The following is a 16086-nucleotide window of genomic DNA, read 5'->3' as shown; positions in this document are numbered from 1 at the left end:
GCTGACCTCTAACCCCTGCTGTTTTATGAACACAATCATCCTGGCACATTGGTTATGATATTCATGTGTAGTTGTGTTTAACTGTCTGTGCTGTATTTGTATATGTCTGATCAGACAAGGCCAGGACAACCTGGAACAGTGACTGACAATGGTTGCAATGCATTTAGAAAATCTAGTATTTGATATTTCATTCTAACATAGATTCTTTCTCTGACCTCCACAGAGGGGTCATTTGACCCTGGAGGACTACCAGATTTGGAGTGTGAAGAGCTCTCTGGCCAATGAGTTCCTCAACCTGCTCTTCCAGGTCAGAACATGCGCACACCCACACAAATCCACAAAGATAACCTTATCATTCTTACTCGTACCCTATTTTGATTCTTTGTTCGTGGAGGGGTGTGTGTCGTGGGGTGTTAGTGTTAATTCTTGTTACCGTCGGTGCTTCTAGGTATGCCACATAGTTTTAGGACTGAGACCTGCCACTCCAGGAGAGGAGGGACAGATCATCAGGTATGGATGTGTCTCCTGGAGAACAAGAAAGTGATCATAACAGCAAGTTATTGATCAGTGTACACAACTTGGATTACTAACCAAGAGCACTGTGTGTGTGTGTGTGTGTGTGTCCGTGTGTGTGTGTCCGTGTGTGTGTGTCCGTGTGTGTGTGTGTGTCCGTGTGTCCGTGTGTCCGTGTGTCCGTGTGTCCGTGTGTCCGTGTGTGTCCGTGTGTGTCCGTGTGTGTCCGTGCCCTTGCCAAGGGGTTGGCTGGAGAGAGAGAGCAGACATGGGCTCCAGCCAGGGCAGAACTGGTTCCTGATCTCCATACAGTGGTGGCAGCTGTGGAAAGACTATGTCAAATATGTGAGTGGGCCTACTTGTCCTTTGTGGATTACTCTTATATATGTCCTGTGAAGTGCCTAACAAATTTACACTTTTGCTCTGAAGTTCTCTTGGTATACCCACTAGTCCTTGTTGCATTCACGAAAACAATGCGTTTCATTGAACACTGCAGTTGAAAATTTCTCAAAAGCTTTGTTAGTATCCAGGTAATCTTACATGGCCAGACCTATCTTTGTTTACGCTGTGCCATTGCTGGAGAAAGGTCTGGCTGCACTCATTACCATTTGGAGATAGGTGAAAAAAAAACACATTCTTTAAACCAATCACAATTGTCTTGGGCAGAGTTAAGCCCCAGATGCAGCGACTATTGGGCCAGGAGAATCTCCCTTTCGCCACTGATTGGGGCAGGGAGTTTCTCCTGCCTTCCTGATGACAAAGCTTATCTTATCTTATCTGAAACCTACATCCGGTGAGTCAGACTAGTATCCAGGTGCTCCTTCCTCAGCCTGAAGGGCACATCTTTTGGGAAAACCCACACAGTTCCAAGAGTAGAATATGACCATCACGAGACATGTTGTTTTTCCATTTCTCATGCCTGTCCTCCTTAGTATGTCTCAAGCAGATGCCAAACTTCACTTCACACACCAGTGCTAGTCTCACAATTCAGTGTTGACCCGTGATCAGTGCTCTTTTTACCAGTGAGCAGAGCAGATGACAGTACATGTAATGACATCTGCAATGGTATTCTGTGATGGGGTTTTTCATGCTAGGTCAAGTGCACCCTTATCTTGAGTGCTTGATGAATATGCCTAGTTGTAGGTTAGAAGAAGCAGCCATATAGACACTAAGTCCTTAAATCGTTGCTGGTGTTTTTCCTCATCAGGTGATATGGTCATGGAAAACGCATGGCTCTTCAATGCATGTTATGAGGGTTGCAATATATCCATCCATGATTAACCGTATTTGTCTTTCAAATGGCGGTCAATTCCCCAATTCCAAACATGAGACTGAGGTTTTTCTCCTTGTGTTCCACATGCAGGACCAGAAGGGCATCGTGGTGGAGCAGCCCTCCACCTTCAGCTCTTTGAGGAGCACCCAGGCCACGGCCACCGTGGAGCCCGCCTCTCTGGAGCGAGGGGTGGGTGGAGGAGCAGGATTAGGACCGGAGGTCTCCATCCCCATCAGCCCCTCGGAGGAGAGGTCCCCTGATGCAGTGTCCAGTGCCTCAGAGGCCACCGAGAACCACAGCAATGGTGAGTGACCGTGGGTTAGAGTGTTGGGACAGCTTTACTGGAGTCACTTCTAGTACTAACTCCAACCCAAATCCTAACTATTAATGGTGTAGTGATGATGTACAGGTAGAAGAGAGAATTTTCAGAGCACTAAAATCTTGGTAAGTTTGTTAGAACTTAGAGTGGCTAAGTTGGTAACGCTTGTCTCATCATGTGCGATATCTCTCTGATGGAGATAGATGGAGAATGAATGGTGTTTTCATCCCATCTCCCTGTTCTCTCTTCCCAGTCGTGACACCCCAGGCTGCTCCCTCGGCCACAGAAGGTTGTTTTGCCCGGCAACATAATGTGTCAGACAACAACAACCAGTGTTTTTCCGGCACCAACGGGCACATCCCCTCCCACCTAGCAGCTCAGAGACCTGGGGCCATAGACAACCAGCCCCTGGTCTCCACAGACCTCATGAAGGTACAGTTGGTGTGTGTGTGTGTGTGTGTGTGTGTGTGTGTGTGTGTGTGTGTGTGTGTGTGTGTGTGTGTGTGTGTGTGTGTGTGTGTGTGTGTGTGTGTGTGTGTGTGTGTGTGTGTGTGTGTGTGTGTGTGTGTGTGTGTGTGTGTGTGTGTGAGTTGTTTTTTTGTGAGTTTTGCTATTAAAACGTTTTGTGTGTTTGCACTGCATAGAGTGTGCATTTGTAAGTGTTTTTATCAGACATGGCTGTATGTCTTTATATTTGCCAGGTAGACTTTTCTACACCACTTGAACCTTGCTCCTATTCTAGCAATCCACAGAACGTGAAAGTATTTTTGGTTTGTTAGGTTTATACGTATGACTTTCTAAAAAATTAACGAGGATATAAACACAGAAAAGTCAAAGCTCTTCTACTGTTGTCCTCATGGTGACACCTTGGGTAATGCAGGTGTTTGTGGACAGTGTCGCTTGTGGATGTCAGTGGACAGTCGCTTTTCTTTTTAGATTTTTTTCCTTTGCCTGAACGTCTTGCCAGCGGTTTATTTTTGTGCGTTATTTCTGAAGTTTGCTCACCTGCAGGCAAGGTTCTTTTCGTTGTTTTCTTAGCCATGACTGCTTGACTAGCTATCAACATGAAGGCGCTAATAGAGGCTGCTCCTCCAACATGGCCGCCATATGATCAATTCCGCCTATCCTCTGACCAAACACTGACGTAAAGCACGTCACTAACTGTAAGCAGTTTGGGATTTTTGACAGGAATATCGCCACCGAAGCCAGGTTCTCAGAACTGCAAATGGAAAGACTTTCATGAATGGGGGACAATAGATAGTAGCAAAACTAACATTTATTTGTATGCAAATGTTTGAGATGATCACTTTAAGATAACAAAAAACTGTACAAGAAACATTGATGTGTGCACTGCTTATATCTGAGAAACAATTGATTCAACTAGACGACCAGAAAGTTATAATTCTGTCGGAGCACTTCCGCCCACTCAGCTGGCGTGGCACTCAGGGTCCAGATGGTGCCGGGCTCTCCTCCTGCCGCTCCATTGTCTTATCTCTCCAATGCTGGCATGATTAGGGCTGGCAGAGAGCACAGCATTAGGGCACTGCACTGCCTCTCTCTATCTCAGTCATCTGTAATGGGAGAGGGATGGAGAGAGTGTAATGGAAAATTTAGTGTGTGCGAAATGAGACGGGGTTAGTATAGTATATGCCTTTTTCCTGTTTTCTGTTAAAACCATTGTATTGCCTCTGTGTATGAAATGTGCTATATAAATAGTAAAATAAATTTGATTTGATTCGTGTGTGTTTGGGTGCATGCCCATACGGGTGCATGGGCCTGTGTGTGCCTCCCTCACCACCGCCTCTACCTCACCCTCAGGTGCCTACGTTGACCGTGGAGGGCGGCAGGCTGAAGCGGTCGCTCCACCCCATGGCAGGCAGGGACTTTGAGACGGTACCAGAGCCTGTATGGAGGGCACTGTACCACTGGTATGGTGCCAACCTCAGCCTGCCTCGACCGGTACCCACCACAATCCACTTTCATACCACAAACTATATGGCACATTGGACATGTTCAATATATTTATTTATGTATTTATTTATGGTCATTAACTCTCTGGTCTCTTCCCGCCCTATTCAGGTGATCCAGCAGACTAAGACGGGCTTGGCCGAACTGGAGCTCTTCCCCCGCTACCTCCTGTTCCTCCGGCAGCAGCCGGCCTCGCGCACCCCCCAGTCCAACATCTGGGTCAATATGGGTATGACCAGCCTGCGAATGTTCCCCCAGCACTTGCCCCGAGGTAACGTAAGCCTGCAGCAAGAAAGCCAAAACTAACGCTGGGCTCAAAGGCCCAGAGCAACCCCCACTCCCCATTCCTAATTTAAGAAGGGACTGATCCAGTCATATTAATGTGAAAGATTGCCAGTGGAATTAAATATATTCCAGCACTCAACTTTCTGCCTTCACAGCCCTTCATGTCCTGTCAGAACTGGAACTGACTGCTAAATGCATCCATCAAAAAACCCTACACAATGCTGATGTACAATACTGGTACTGACGTAACAGTGCTGACAGCATGGCTTAGACTGTACCATCAATAATACATGTTTGCTACTGTTGTCGGCTAACAATAGTAGCTGACCTGAACAACAGTGTCTTACACCGCAGCTTTGTAGCTTACGTAGAGCGTATGATTCCGCTGCCAAGTTAAGATGGTATCTGATTTACAGTACTTACAGTACCACCACGTCAACAGATCACATCTTTTTCTAGTTACTCAGATGTGGGACGAATCGTCTACTACTGCTGACTTTTGGGCACCTCTGATGACAGAGTACAACACAGAGTCTTGTAGCTATGCTGATTAGATTGAGTACAGTATGATCAGCTAAGAGGCACAACGTGTCATTACCATCCAGCTTTCCAGTTCTGATCTAATCTGAGCCCAGCTATCTGGTGTGTGTCCACCTCGACTGGAAACTAAGTAGGGGTTAAACTCCACAAGAAAACTGACAACAGGTTTTGATTCGGACGGCTGTTTTAGTAGAAATTGAGTGTTTGAGCTGTTTGATTAATTTATAAAACACCTACTGTACCAGTGAGCTTTACTGCTGAAATCAATAATCACATGATTTTATTAATTGCTCTCTCTAACTTCACTAATATGATTGTTTTTTCATTTGACTGAATCAGTATTTCATTTAAATCCCCTGCACTAATGAGTTGATTGATCAATTGTGTTAAATCACGTCAGTGGCCCTTTCTTGCTGCTTCCTTACAACTAATCCTCAATGAGCAAATTCCTGTCCGTGTCATGTTTTTGTCGATGATTCATTGACTATTTTATCGCTGTTATAATACTACATTAACATCATTTGAAAGACACATTATTAGTGTCTTCCTGTCAACCTGTCTGTTTTTTTGTTATTGCTCAACTCCAAGTATGAACATTGATTGCATTGCACATTTGTATCACACATTTGTGTGCTTGTGTTTTGCAAATACATCGGACTGGTCAATAAGCATGGCACTAGCTTCAGAGCAGTACCACAATACACTAATCCTGATCATGTGCTGCCTCTGCTGTATAATGTAATAGTGACCTCATAGGTCTCTATCTCCCACCAACCAGAATATTCACATCAAGCTATGCTCATTGTGCCTGAATACAGTAGATAACTATATCAACCATGATCTGACCAGTTTCTTTCAAACAGTGTTCTGTTACTGATGATTGCCATTTAATTTAGCTGTACTAGTGATGTGTGTTGGTGTGGGTTTTTGTGTACACAAGTGGTGCGCGTGCATAGTTTTAAAACCTTTGCCAAATCCTGATCGACTCAAGGCCAGAGCCCCTCCCCGCCCCCTCTTGCGCCTCCCTCTCTCAGGTAATGTCCCCTCCCCCAACGCGCCCCTGAAACGGGTGCTGGCCTACACGGGCTGCTTCAGCCGCATGGGCACCATCAAGGACATCCACCTCTACCTGTCCCAGAGGCTCCGCATCAAGGAGGAGGACATGAGACTCTGGCTCTACAACAGCGAGGTAGGCCGGCCGTGTAGGAAGTCTCCAGGATCAACATCAATCAATCAATCAATCAAAGCTTTATTTGTATAGCGCATTTCATACCCAGAGGCAACACAATGCGCTTTACAGAGAACAAGGGAGGTGGGCATACGACCCACTCTCTACATATTCCAGAGGGAAGCAAAAAAAACAGTAATCACCCGGGGGCCAGATAAGTGAGCTGTAAAAATTCTTCCCTGACCCCTCTCAACAAGGCGATCGAGCAAGCTCCAGGAGTATGTTTGTCTACCGGCTAAGAACATTTATAAAGCAATACATTGCATTAAATTACATTTCAGAGTGAGAGAGGCTAAAAGCATCATAGGAGAGAGAATATTCTACGGACATGCTACATCATCCACAGCAGACACAGGGGTATCTATCGGACTTCGGGAGGTCTGCTGGTGACAGTGGGGCATCCACTGGACCTGGTTAGAAGATAGGAGGGAGAGAGAGAGGCACTAGGGAGAGGGAAGGCAGAGGGAAGGCAGAGCAGGGTTAGTAGCACATAGAGCCATACAGACCACACAGATATTGAAACAGGCAACCTGGGGCAAGCTCCTGGAATATATTTGTCTAATGGCTAAGAACATTTAAAGAATAATAAATAACATTAAATTAAATTTTCGGAGCAAGAAAGGCTAAGAGCATCAGGTCCAGGCCTAAGCCGGATGTGGACTGATGTGTGTGTGTGTACGTGTGTGTGTGTGTGTATCATCAACATCTGACCAGCTGTAGCACAAGACTAGACCAAGCTTTAGCATCACGTTTTCCCCATATTTGAATTGATTCTCAGTCACTAAACTTTAAATGTATAGCCTAATAATTTGCCTAAAACATAGTAGCCCTCACATTCTGCCTGTCATCCCCAGAACTACCTCACCCTCCTGGACGACGAGGACCATACACTGGAGGGTCTGAAGATCCAGGACGAGCAGCACTTAGTTATCGAGGGTACAGAATGATGTCCCCAGAATTAATTAAAATGTTATCACACTGCACCATTGCTGGGTCTGTGGTAATGTTCTGAACATTAGCCAACTCGTAGGGAATGAGCGTGATTTTTTTTTTTTATTACAAAAAATAAATGAATCAGGAAGATTTTTCTTTTCTTTGCAGTTCGTAACAAAGACATGAGCTGGCCAGAAGAGATGTCCTTTATTGCAAACAGTAGTAAAATGGACAGACACAAAGGTAAGGTATTCCCTTCAAAATAGTCTACTGTAGAATCCTGGTCTGGAACTAGCACACACAATGGTTTGGCCATTCTGTTGCAGACCAGCAGGGTCCGTTACACATTTCAACCACTCAAGGGCTTGGTGATCAGTTGAGCTGTGTGTGCGTGCGTGCATGCCAGTCCCTGCATTTATTCTATCCAAGCCGTCCTCCGCCACTGGCAGCCAGGAGCAGCGGGCAGCCATCGTTCATGGCGCCTGGGGACCAAGTGCTCAGTCCAAGTCCTGGTTAGGGACTGGACTGAAGAACATCTGTTCTTCTGCATGTTTTTTGTATTTGGTTCTATGGGAGGAAACCCTTGCAAACAAGGGGAGTACATGCAAACTCTGCACAGAAAAGCCCAGAGCCCTCCCTGCTGTGAGGTGACACTGCCAAGTACTGCGCTAGATACCCTCCAGGGCATGTTTGTGCTATTCTGACATGACATTATTATTCACTATCACTGTTACACAATCATGTTGGAAGAGAGTGCATCACTCATCCTGTGAAGTGAATCATAGTATATATTTAATACTATGCCTTGCATAAACCCCAGATGCCCAGATTCAGGCACTCTATCCATAGAATAATAGGACATAGAATATCATCAGGGAAAACTCCTGTTATGACTGTAGATAAGATGTAGCATTTATGATATTTACTGTAAACCATGATAATCTCGTCTGTCCTCAACCCCACCCCCAGTCCCCACAGAGAAAGGTGCCACAGGCCTCAGTAACCTAGGCAACACATGTTTCATGAACTCTAGTATCCAGTGTGTGAGCAACACCAAGCCCCTCACAGACTACTTCATCTCTGGGAGACACCTCTACGAGCTCAACAGGTGTGTGTGTGTGGGCGTGCGCGCCAGCGCGCTCCTATGTTTTATTAGGAAGAGTGTGAAAATCTCAACAAAATTGCAATTTGTATTATGATGCTTAAGTTCCTTGTTGGGTTTTTGCAGAACCAATCCCATCGGGATGCGTGGTCACATGGCCAAATGCTACGGTGACCTGGTGATGGAGCTGTGGAGTGGGACACAGAAGAATGTCGCTCCTCTGAAACTCAGAGTGGGTATAGAACGCTGACATGGTGTCAAATCAATAATATTGGTATCAATGTTATTACCATAGGCTCATGAGTTGTGAACAGGGGTCGAAATTAACACCCGCCAAGCGCCAAATGTGGGTATATTTTTCATTTGGCATGCATGTCCACCCGACACTTGTGACGTTTTTTGCAACAAAATATCAGCATTGATGAGTCAGTTTTTAACAAAATATCAGCCTTTGAGGATTATAGCACGGACAACATTTTTGCAATAAAATATCAGCTTTGACATAGTGTGACTAAGATCAGCATGGCAGCTCATACTGTACAGCGCAGTGAGCGCACAAGTGATTGAACGGTGCTTGAAAAGAGCACTCGCTGGATCTGCTTGTTGTACATCAAACAAAACAAACTGTAAAATTATTTGGGGGGCCATCTCTAGCCTGCAAGGTACAGTTACAGGTACTAGGCTACTAATTTGCTAAATTTTCTGTTGTGTTGACAGGTGAACCAACGTACGTAGGCTATTCACAGCAAGCAAACTTGTCATCTAAAGCTATGCTGTTAGCTGACAGGGACTGTCATGTGACTAGCTAAGGTTAGCTAGCTAATGTAGCGAACCATATTGTGCCAGACAGCCCAACAAGTGTCACATTTATTTGAGATTGCTGGCTAGAATAACCAGTGTTGTGAAATACATTTTAACAACTGGTCAGTTGATATTTTGCACAGCAAACGAGCAGTACAATATCATTAGGGCTGGGTTAGGTAGCTTGCAAAGTCAACTTGCCCAGCTGGTATGGTTATAGGGCTCATTCATATGGAATAGCTTGGTAGATTGTTATTTAATAATGGGTTGGCTACTCACTAGATCAATATTTTCAGTCGGGGACAGGACAACAACCCCACCGGTGCTGTGGACCTGTGGCACCAGGAATCCGCTCTGACCACTGTTTTTATTCACCACCATAACATGGTATAATGCTGATTAAATATACTGTATGTCTACACGACACAAAAAGGCTTTATATAAATGTTATATTTTGGCCAGTAAAAACAAATGTTTGGCAGGTACAATTTTTCATCTACCAGACATTGGCTGGTGAGCTAAAAAGTTCATTTCGACCCCTGGTTGTGAACGAATTCAGATTCATCACTTTAACCTTCATCTTAGCCTATGGCGTTCAGCCTAATTCTCGCCCCCATATAAGGCCGCATTCACACAGAGGATTTTTTCAAAGCTTTTGCGCGCTCCTTTTCATTGTTGTGTGAGGCTTGGGGCGTGCTGCTCTGTCAAAGCCTCGCTTTTTATCAGCACTCAAAAGTTGAACATATTTTATCTTTTACACTGAGTGTGGAGGAAGCACTCTGGCTAGAATAACCAGTGTTGTGAAATATGTTTTAACAACTGGTCAGTTGATATGTTGTACAGCAAACAAGCAGTACAATATCATTAGTGCTAGGTTAGGTAGCTTGCAAAGTCAACTTTCCCAGCGGGTATGATTATAGGGCTCATTCCTATGGAATAGCTTAGTAGATTCTACTAGACTACCAGACATTTGGCCATGCACAGGAAGATGGTGATTGTCCAATTGGCTTGCAAAATCTTCTGTGTGAACGCAGCCTAAAATAAATAGTCAGGTGTCCTATAGGATGAAATGTTTCCGCTTTGATATCCTCCCGCCGTAGTGGACGATAGCGAAGTACGCCCCCAGGTTCAACGGCTTCCAGCAGCAGGACTCCCAGGAGCTGCTGGCCTTCCTGCTCGACGGCCTCCATGAGGACCTGAACCGTGTCCACGAGAAGCCCTACGTGGAGCTGAAGGACAGCGACCTGCGGCCTGACTGGGAGGTGGCATCAGAGGTCAGAATTCACGCTGCTGCCATTGTGTCATAGGCAGTCTGTTGTATTCAGCTGGACAGCAGAGAGGGTTTAACCAAGACGTTAACTTTTATTGTCATCTTGTTTGAGTACTCTGAAATTGTCTACCTGCTTGCTACTGTACCTTGTTTTGAGACATCTCAGGTTTGACATGACCAGATTAATAACAGCTGTGTAGGAGAGTGCAGACTTCCATCTTAGATCAGATATTATCTCAAGGGCAGAAGGAAATATTACCTCAAGGACGCTAGATACAGTAAACAGTATTAACATTACAGTCAATGATTTCTTTCAGCACATCTTTCCTCCTCTGTGAGGTCAATGGGTAAGGAGGAGGTACAGGGGTCAATACATCTCTGTCAGCTATACAGTATACTTCATAAGGAGCTAATGGACTGTGTATCGATGTCCCTTTGATGGGTTGATAGGGATAAAGTTGTGTGTGTAGGTGAGTGTGTGTATGAGGAAATTTTGAAGGATTAGTGTTTTCTGATCAGAACTTTGTGTGCGCGTGTTTGTGTGTGCATGTGCATGCATGGGTGTCCGTGTCCTTTGTGTGTGCTTGCTATAGGCGTGGGAGAACCACTTGCGCAGGAATAAATCCATTGTGGTTGACCTCTTCCACGGGCAGCTGAAGTCGCAAGTGAAGTGTAAGACATGCGGCCACATCAGCGCTCGCTTCGATCCCTTCAACTTCCTGTCCCTGCCCCTGCCCATGGACAGCTCCATGCACCTGGAGATCACTGGTGAGGACCGGCCGCATTGAAACATCTCTGACTAGAACACTTGACATGGTGTACATTCATACTTGGGGATTGATTTTGGCCACGCCTGATAATAGATCTGACAGGATACAAGCTCTGAAGCAAGAATAGTGCCTCTAGTGCCTATTATGGAATCTAACTGTGTTCATGGTGACAGTCATCAAGCTGGACGGCTCCACTCCAGTGCGGTTCGGGCTGAGACTGAACATGGATGAGAAGTACACAGGGCTGAAAAAGCAGCTAAGCGAGCTTTGCAGTCTGAAGCCTGAGCAGATCCTCCTGGCTGAGGTCCACACCTCCAACATCAAGGTACACACACCGGCAATAATGCTGCTCCACAAAACTACACAATCCATGACAATGTTTCATTTAGAAAGGGCCTTTAAGCAAGACGAACATGATACTTCAAATGTTTTTTGGATATAATATGTGCAAATACAGAGTATATAGAACAAGATGCTGTTTCCCCCCCTGATTTCACTGCGTTTGTGTCTGTTTATGTGTAGAATTTCCCTCAGGACAATCAGAAGGTGCGTCTGTCAGTGAATGGGTTCCTGTGTGCTTTTGAGATCCCCGTTCCAGGCTCACCCACCTCCCTGACCTCACCCACACAGACAGGTACGGCAAAGTGTCCATTAGAATCAACCGTCTGCTTTTATCCAGAATATAAAAGGTGTTGAGACATTCACTCAGAACTACCTGTACATAACCTGTCCATAGTGACAGAGACTTTCATAAATCTGTTATATTTTTCCTTTACTTTCCATCGTGCTGATTAAGCAACACTAACAGGGACGCTCACTTTCCTAGACATCGCCCCCGCGGCCAATGGGACGGCGGCCAACGGGCTGCCCGGCAAACCCGGCCTCATCCCCAATGGCATGCCCAGCACGGTGGTGCCCTGCGGCACGGAGCGGCCCCTGGCCAATGGGGGGGTGCCCAACGGCCACGTCACACCAGTCCAGGACAGCCCCTTTATTGGCTACATCATCGCCATGCACAGGAAGATGGTGGGTAGTGTTGGCCGTGTCACAGGGTGGAGGTCACTATACGACGGTGTCGGGGTATAGACGTGATGACAAGTCCAGTGGCACATTTATTTAATATATAATTTGTTTGTTGTAAGATAAGGGATAAACCTTCTGGTCTGCATAGCACCATGATGAATATTTGGCATACTGTAATCAGTGTTTCCCCTACCATTGCCTTGGAGGGGCGGCCCAAATAAAGACTTTTACATCGCAAACATTTTTTGCATAAGTCTATGGAGTTTAACATAGCGAAAATTAGCATTGCGGCTAGCGGACATTTTCTGACTGGGAGTGAGATGATGAAATGAAAATATTTTCTGTTGCTGTAGCTAGCTACATAAGTAATGCAACCACAGTGTAGTGTTTGTCTTCTGATGTTAGTAACTATGTAGGCTAACTATGTGTTATGGACTAAATGGCGTTGCCTTACTTAGACTTAGTTCCTCCCGTTCCTATTGGAACATTGGGCGACGAGTCCCCTCCATTTGCTCCGGTCCCTGGCGACCCTTCTTGCACCGTGCCAGCTGACATCCATCTCGCTTCGGTCTTCCTGAAACGTATGTCTCCACGTCTTCCTTGGCCTCCCTCTTTTCCTCTTCCCGCCCTCTGGCACCCAGTCCATTGCCACACTCGCTGGTCTCTCTTTTGGCAGTCGGAGTACGTACCCAGTCATTCTTTTTCTCCTGGCAGAGACCGTGTCAGACAGTAGTGCCACCCCTGCCCTTCTCATCACCTCTTCATTGGTGATGTGGTCTTGCCATGAGATCCTCAAGAGGGTTCTGAGACATCGTCAGTGGAAGACATCCAGCCTGTTGGTAATGCTGGCAGTCCTCGTCCACGTTTCGCAGGCGTAGGTCGCTGTTGGAATGACTACTGACATGTAGAGGCGGAGCTTGGTGGCCGTGGTGATGGCTTTGAACGACCAAACGTTGCGGAGCCGTTGGAACACTCCTGCAGCTTTGCCGATTCTTGTTCGTACGTCTTTCTCTACGTCTGTTGTACCTGAGATGTTACTGCCGAGATTAATGAAGTTCTCGACATACTTGATGTCATGTTCGCCTAGAGAGAGTGGTGCGTGATGTTGATCCTGTCCGACGATCATGGCCTTGGTCTTCTCGTGGCTGATCCGTAGACCAACCTTTTCTCCATGCTCTTGGAGGTTGCTGGTCATTTCCTGGAGTGCAACATGGGTATGGCTGATCAGAACCAGGTCATCTGCGAAGTCCAGATCGGTCAGTTTGCCCTGACCCCACTTGATGCCGAAGTTTGTCCCGGCGAGGGTCTTCCTCATCGTAAAATCGATGACAATAAGGAAGAGCAAGGGGGACAGGATACAACCCTGTCTTACACCAGTCACAATGTCGAAGTCACCGGTTGTGCCCCTGCTGGTTCTGACTCGACAAGTGGAATTCTGGTACAGGGCCCTGAAGATGTTTACATACTTGGAAGGCACGCCATACAGCTGGACAATCTGCCACAGTGATTCCCGGTGGATGCTGTCGAAAGCCTTCTTGAAATCGATGTAATTGATTATGAGGGGTGTCTGAAGTTCTCGGCACTGCTCTATGATGTTGCGAAGGGTGAAGATCTGTTCGGAGCAGGACCTTCCCTTCCGAAAGCCAGCTTGCTCTTCCCTTAGGATGTTATCCACCTCAGCCTTTAGGCGTTGGAGCAGCACACTGCAGAATACCTTGCCAGGGATAGACAGCAGTGTGATGCCCCGCCAGTTGTTGCAGTCCCCGAGGTTTCCCTTCAGCGTCACAATGACCCCACGTCTCCAGTCGATAGGAACATCTTCTGCATGCCAGATCAGGTTTAACAAGCAGGTGAGGCTCTCCACAACGACCTCCTGGCCGTGCTTCAACAACTCTGCAGATACTTCATCCAGTCCTGGCGCCTTGCTGTTCTTAAGGCTCTTGATTGCTCTTGCAACCTCGGTCCCAGATATCTCTTCTGAAGTAACACTCAGGGTTGGAGCTGGTGGTTCCTGGTCAAGATTGAAGAGCGTGGGAGGTGTTGGCTGGTTAAGAACCTCCTTGAAATGTTCCACCCACCTTGCCTCCTGCTCCTTGTCACTCAGGAGTGCTCTGCCATCCTTGCTTCTGATCGGCACACCGGAGCTGCTCCTGGAGCTGGTTAGCTCCCGCACGATCCTGTACAGTGTCTTTGTGTTGTTGTTCTCTGCTGCCTCCTGAGCCTCTCTTGCTTTCTCCTCCAGCCACCTTCTCTTATCATTCCTGCAGCTCTTTTTCACTTCCTTGTCCAGGCGCCTGTACTCCTCATCTTCCATCCTCCATCCCCGGAGCCTCCTCTTCTGTTCTCTCCTTATCTTGGCCATCTTCCTTTCATCAATCAAATTCCATGTCCTGTCTGTTATCCATCTTTCTTTGTTGGAACCCCTCCTTCTTCCTAAGACTATCTCTGCAGTCTCTTAGATGGCGCAGGAGAACAAACCCCACTGCTCCTCGATGGTTGATGGATGTTGTGGTACCTCAAGCTTCTTACTTAACTCCTCAAAGTAGCTTTTTGATATGATGTTGTTCTTCAGCTTGTCCACTGCATAAGGTCTTTTGGGCCACACCTTCTGCACCTTCTTCAGCTTCAGCCTGATTTTACCCACAACAAGAAAGTGGTCAGATCCGACATCTGCACCTCTGAAGGAGCGACCGTCGAGCAGTGACGAGCGCCACCTTGTGCTGGTGCAGATGTAGTCTACCTCGTTCCGGGTTTTGCCATCAGGTGATACCCAGGTCATCTTGTGGATCTGCTTATGTTTGAAGAAGGTGTTACCAATGCTGCGACCGTTGGTGCTGGTTAACATCAAGAGTCTCTCCCCGTTGTCGTTTGTGGAGCTTGCAGACCCGTGTGGTCCCACTGTGTTGTTAAGGCCCCTTCTGTCCCTGTCCAGCTTTGCGTTGAAGTCTCCAATCAACAGCTTGATGTCATAGCTGGGGATTTCTTCGAGCACAGCTTGGAGCTGGGTGTAAAAGACGTCTTTGTCTTCCTCTGAGGTGACTTCGGTCGGGGCGGAAACTTGCGACACGATTGAAACACGAAACACGATTGTCACTTTGGCATGTCTACTGTGGAGCCTCGCTGTGATGATGCGGTCGTTCACCGGCTTCCATCCAACTAGCGCTCGTGTCGCACAACTGGAGAGGATGCTGCCGACTCCATGGGTATGGTGGTCTTGCTTCACGGAGTAGAGAACAGTTGCTCCATCAATCATGAGGCGCCCTTGCCCAGTCCACCTCATCTCACTAACGCCTAAGATGTCGAGGCGATAGTCTCTCATTGTCTTCAGCACCTGGTCCATACGACCACACTGGAACAGTGTTCGGACGTTCCTGGTGCCTACTTTGGTGTTGTCCTTGGAATTGAAGATCGGGGTCATCAAGGGTCGGGCTTCCTGTTGGCTTTCACCCGGCCCCATCATGTATACCTCCGAGGAAGTGCCTTCTCTTCTTCGCCTTGAGTTACCGGAATGGCTCCTTCTCGTCGTTTCTGTAACGTGAGTTTTTCTACGGGGTGGGGTTGTTGGCCCCACGCCCAACCCCCAACCTGGAGGACCAGGTGTTGCTTTTCGTCGGGCCTCTCCTCCGAAACTTGCCCGGCTTGGTTGGACCTGCCAGGGGTATAGACCCCCGCCGGTATAGCCCTCAGAATCACAGAGGCACACAAGCCTCTCCACCGCTTCAAGGTAGCAACATAGGAGAGGTTGCATTGAAGTCCAGTCATATTTTTCCCATTTAGGCTATGCATTCAGCATTTCATTTCATTTACACACATTTTCTGCAAGAAATGTATTTTTTTTTCTAATATGTTTTTGTGTTGTAAATAAATATTGTTAATATTTATTTACATAAGTTATGTGCACTAATTTCATTTCAGCTCAGTGTAGAGAGTGCACCAATACTAACAAACAGATATCTATGCTAACAAATGATGTACTGTGCGCGCCTTTCGACACCATGTATCTGTGACATGCCCAAGTCGTGAGAACACTAGTAGTTTCGGTGGACCCTACAACCCCCCTT

The 16086-nt window shown here is 46.7% G+C and overlaps 1 protein-coding gene across 4 annotated transcripts in view; it reads left to right on the top strand.

Moving 5' to 3' along the window:
* The window catches only part of usp32 (ubiquitin specific peptidase 32), a 101895-nt gene that overhangs the window by 78592 nt on the left and 7217 nt on the right, over positions 1-16086 (top strand). Inside the window, exons 10-26 of one of the 4 annotated variants that reach the window (XM_084444919.1) lie at positions 224-307; positions 449-510; positions 756-858; positions 1877-2090; positions 2359-2537; positions 3924-4064; positions 4185-4344; positions 5933-6087; positions 6981-7062; positions 7228-7302; positions 8029-8167; positions 8288-8393; positions 10063-10236; positions 10826-11000; positions 11176-11327; positions 11525-11636; positions 11829-12028. In XM_084444919.1, coding sequence (XP_084301045.1) covers positions 224-307; positions 449-510; positions 756-858; positions 1877-2090; positions 2359-2537; positions 3924-4064; positions 4185-4344; positions 5933-6087; positions 6981-7062; positions 7228-7302; positions 8029-8167; positions 8288-8393; positions 10063-10236; positions 10826-11000; positions 11176-11327; positions 11525-11636; positions 11829-12028 — 2313 coding nt within the window. Of the gene's footprint in view, positions 1-223; positions 308-448; positions 511-755; positions 859-1876; positions 2091-2358; positions 2538-3923; positions 4065-4184; positions 4345-5932; positions 6088-6980; positions 7063-7227; positions 7303-8028; positions 8168-8287; positions 8394-10062; positions 10237-10825; positions 11001-11175; positions 11328-11524; positions 11637-11798; positions 12029-16086 lie in introns of all 4 variants that reach the window. The other 3 variants (XM_084444918.1, XM_084444917.1, XM_084444916.1) reach the window with 3 other exon arrangements.

This window comes from Borostomias antarcticus (genome assembly GCF_949987555.1).
Source record: "Borostomias antarcticus genome assembly, chromosome: 1".
Lineage (NCBI taxonomy): Eukaryota > Metazoa > Chordata > Actinopteri > Stomiiformes > Stomiidae > Borostomias > Borostomias antarcticus.
This window is presented reverse-complemented; position numbering and strand designations above follow the sequence as displayed.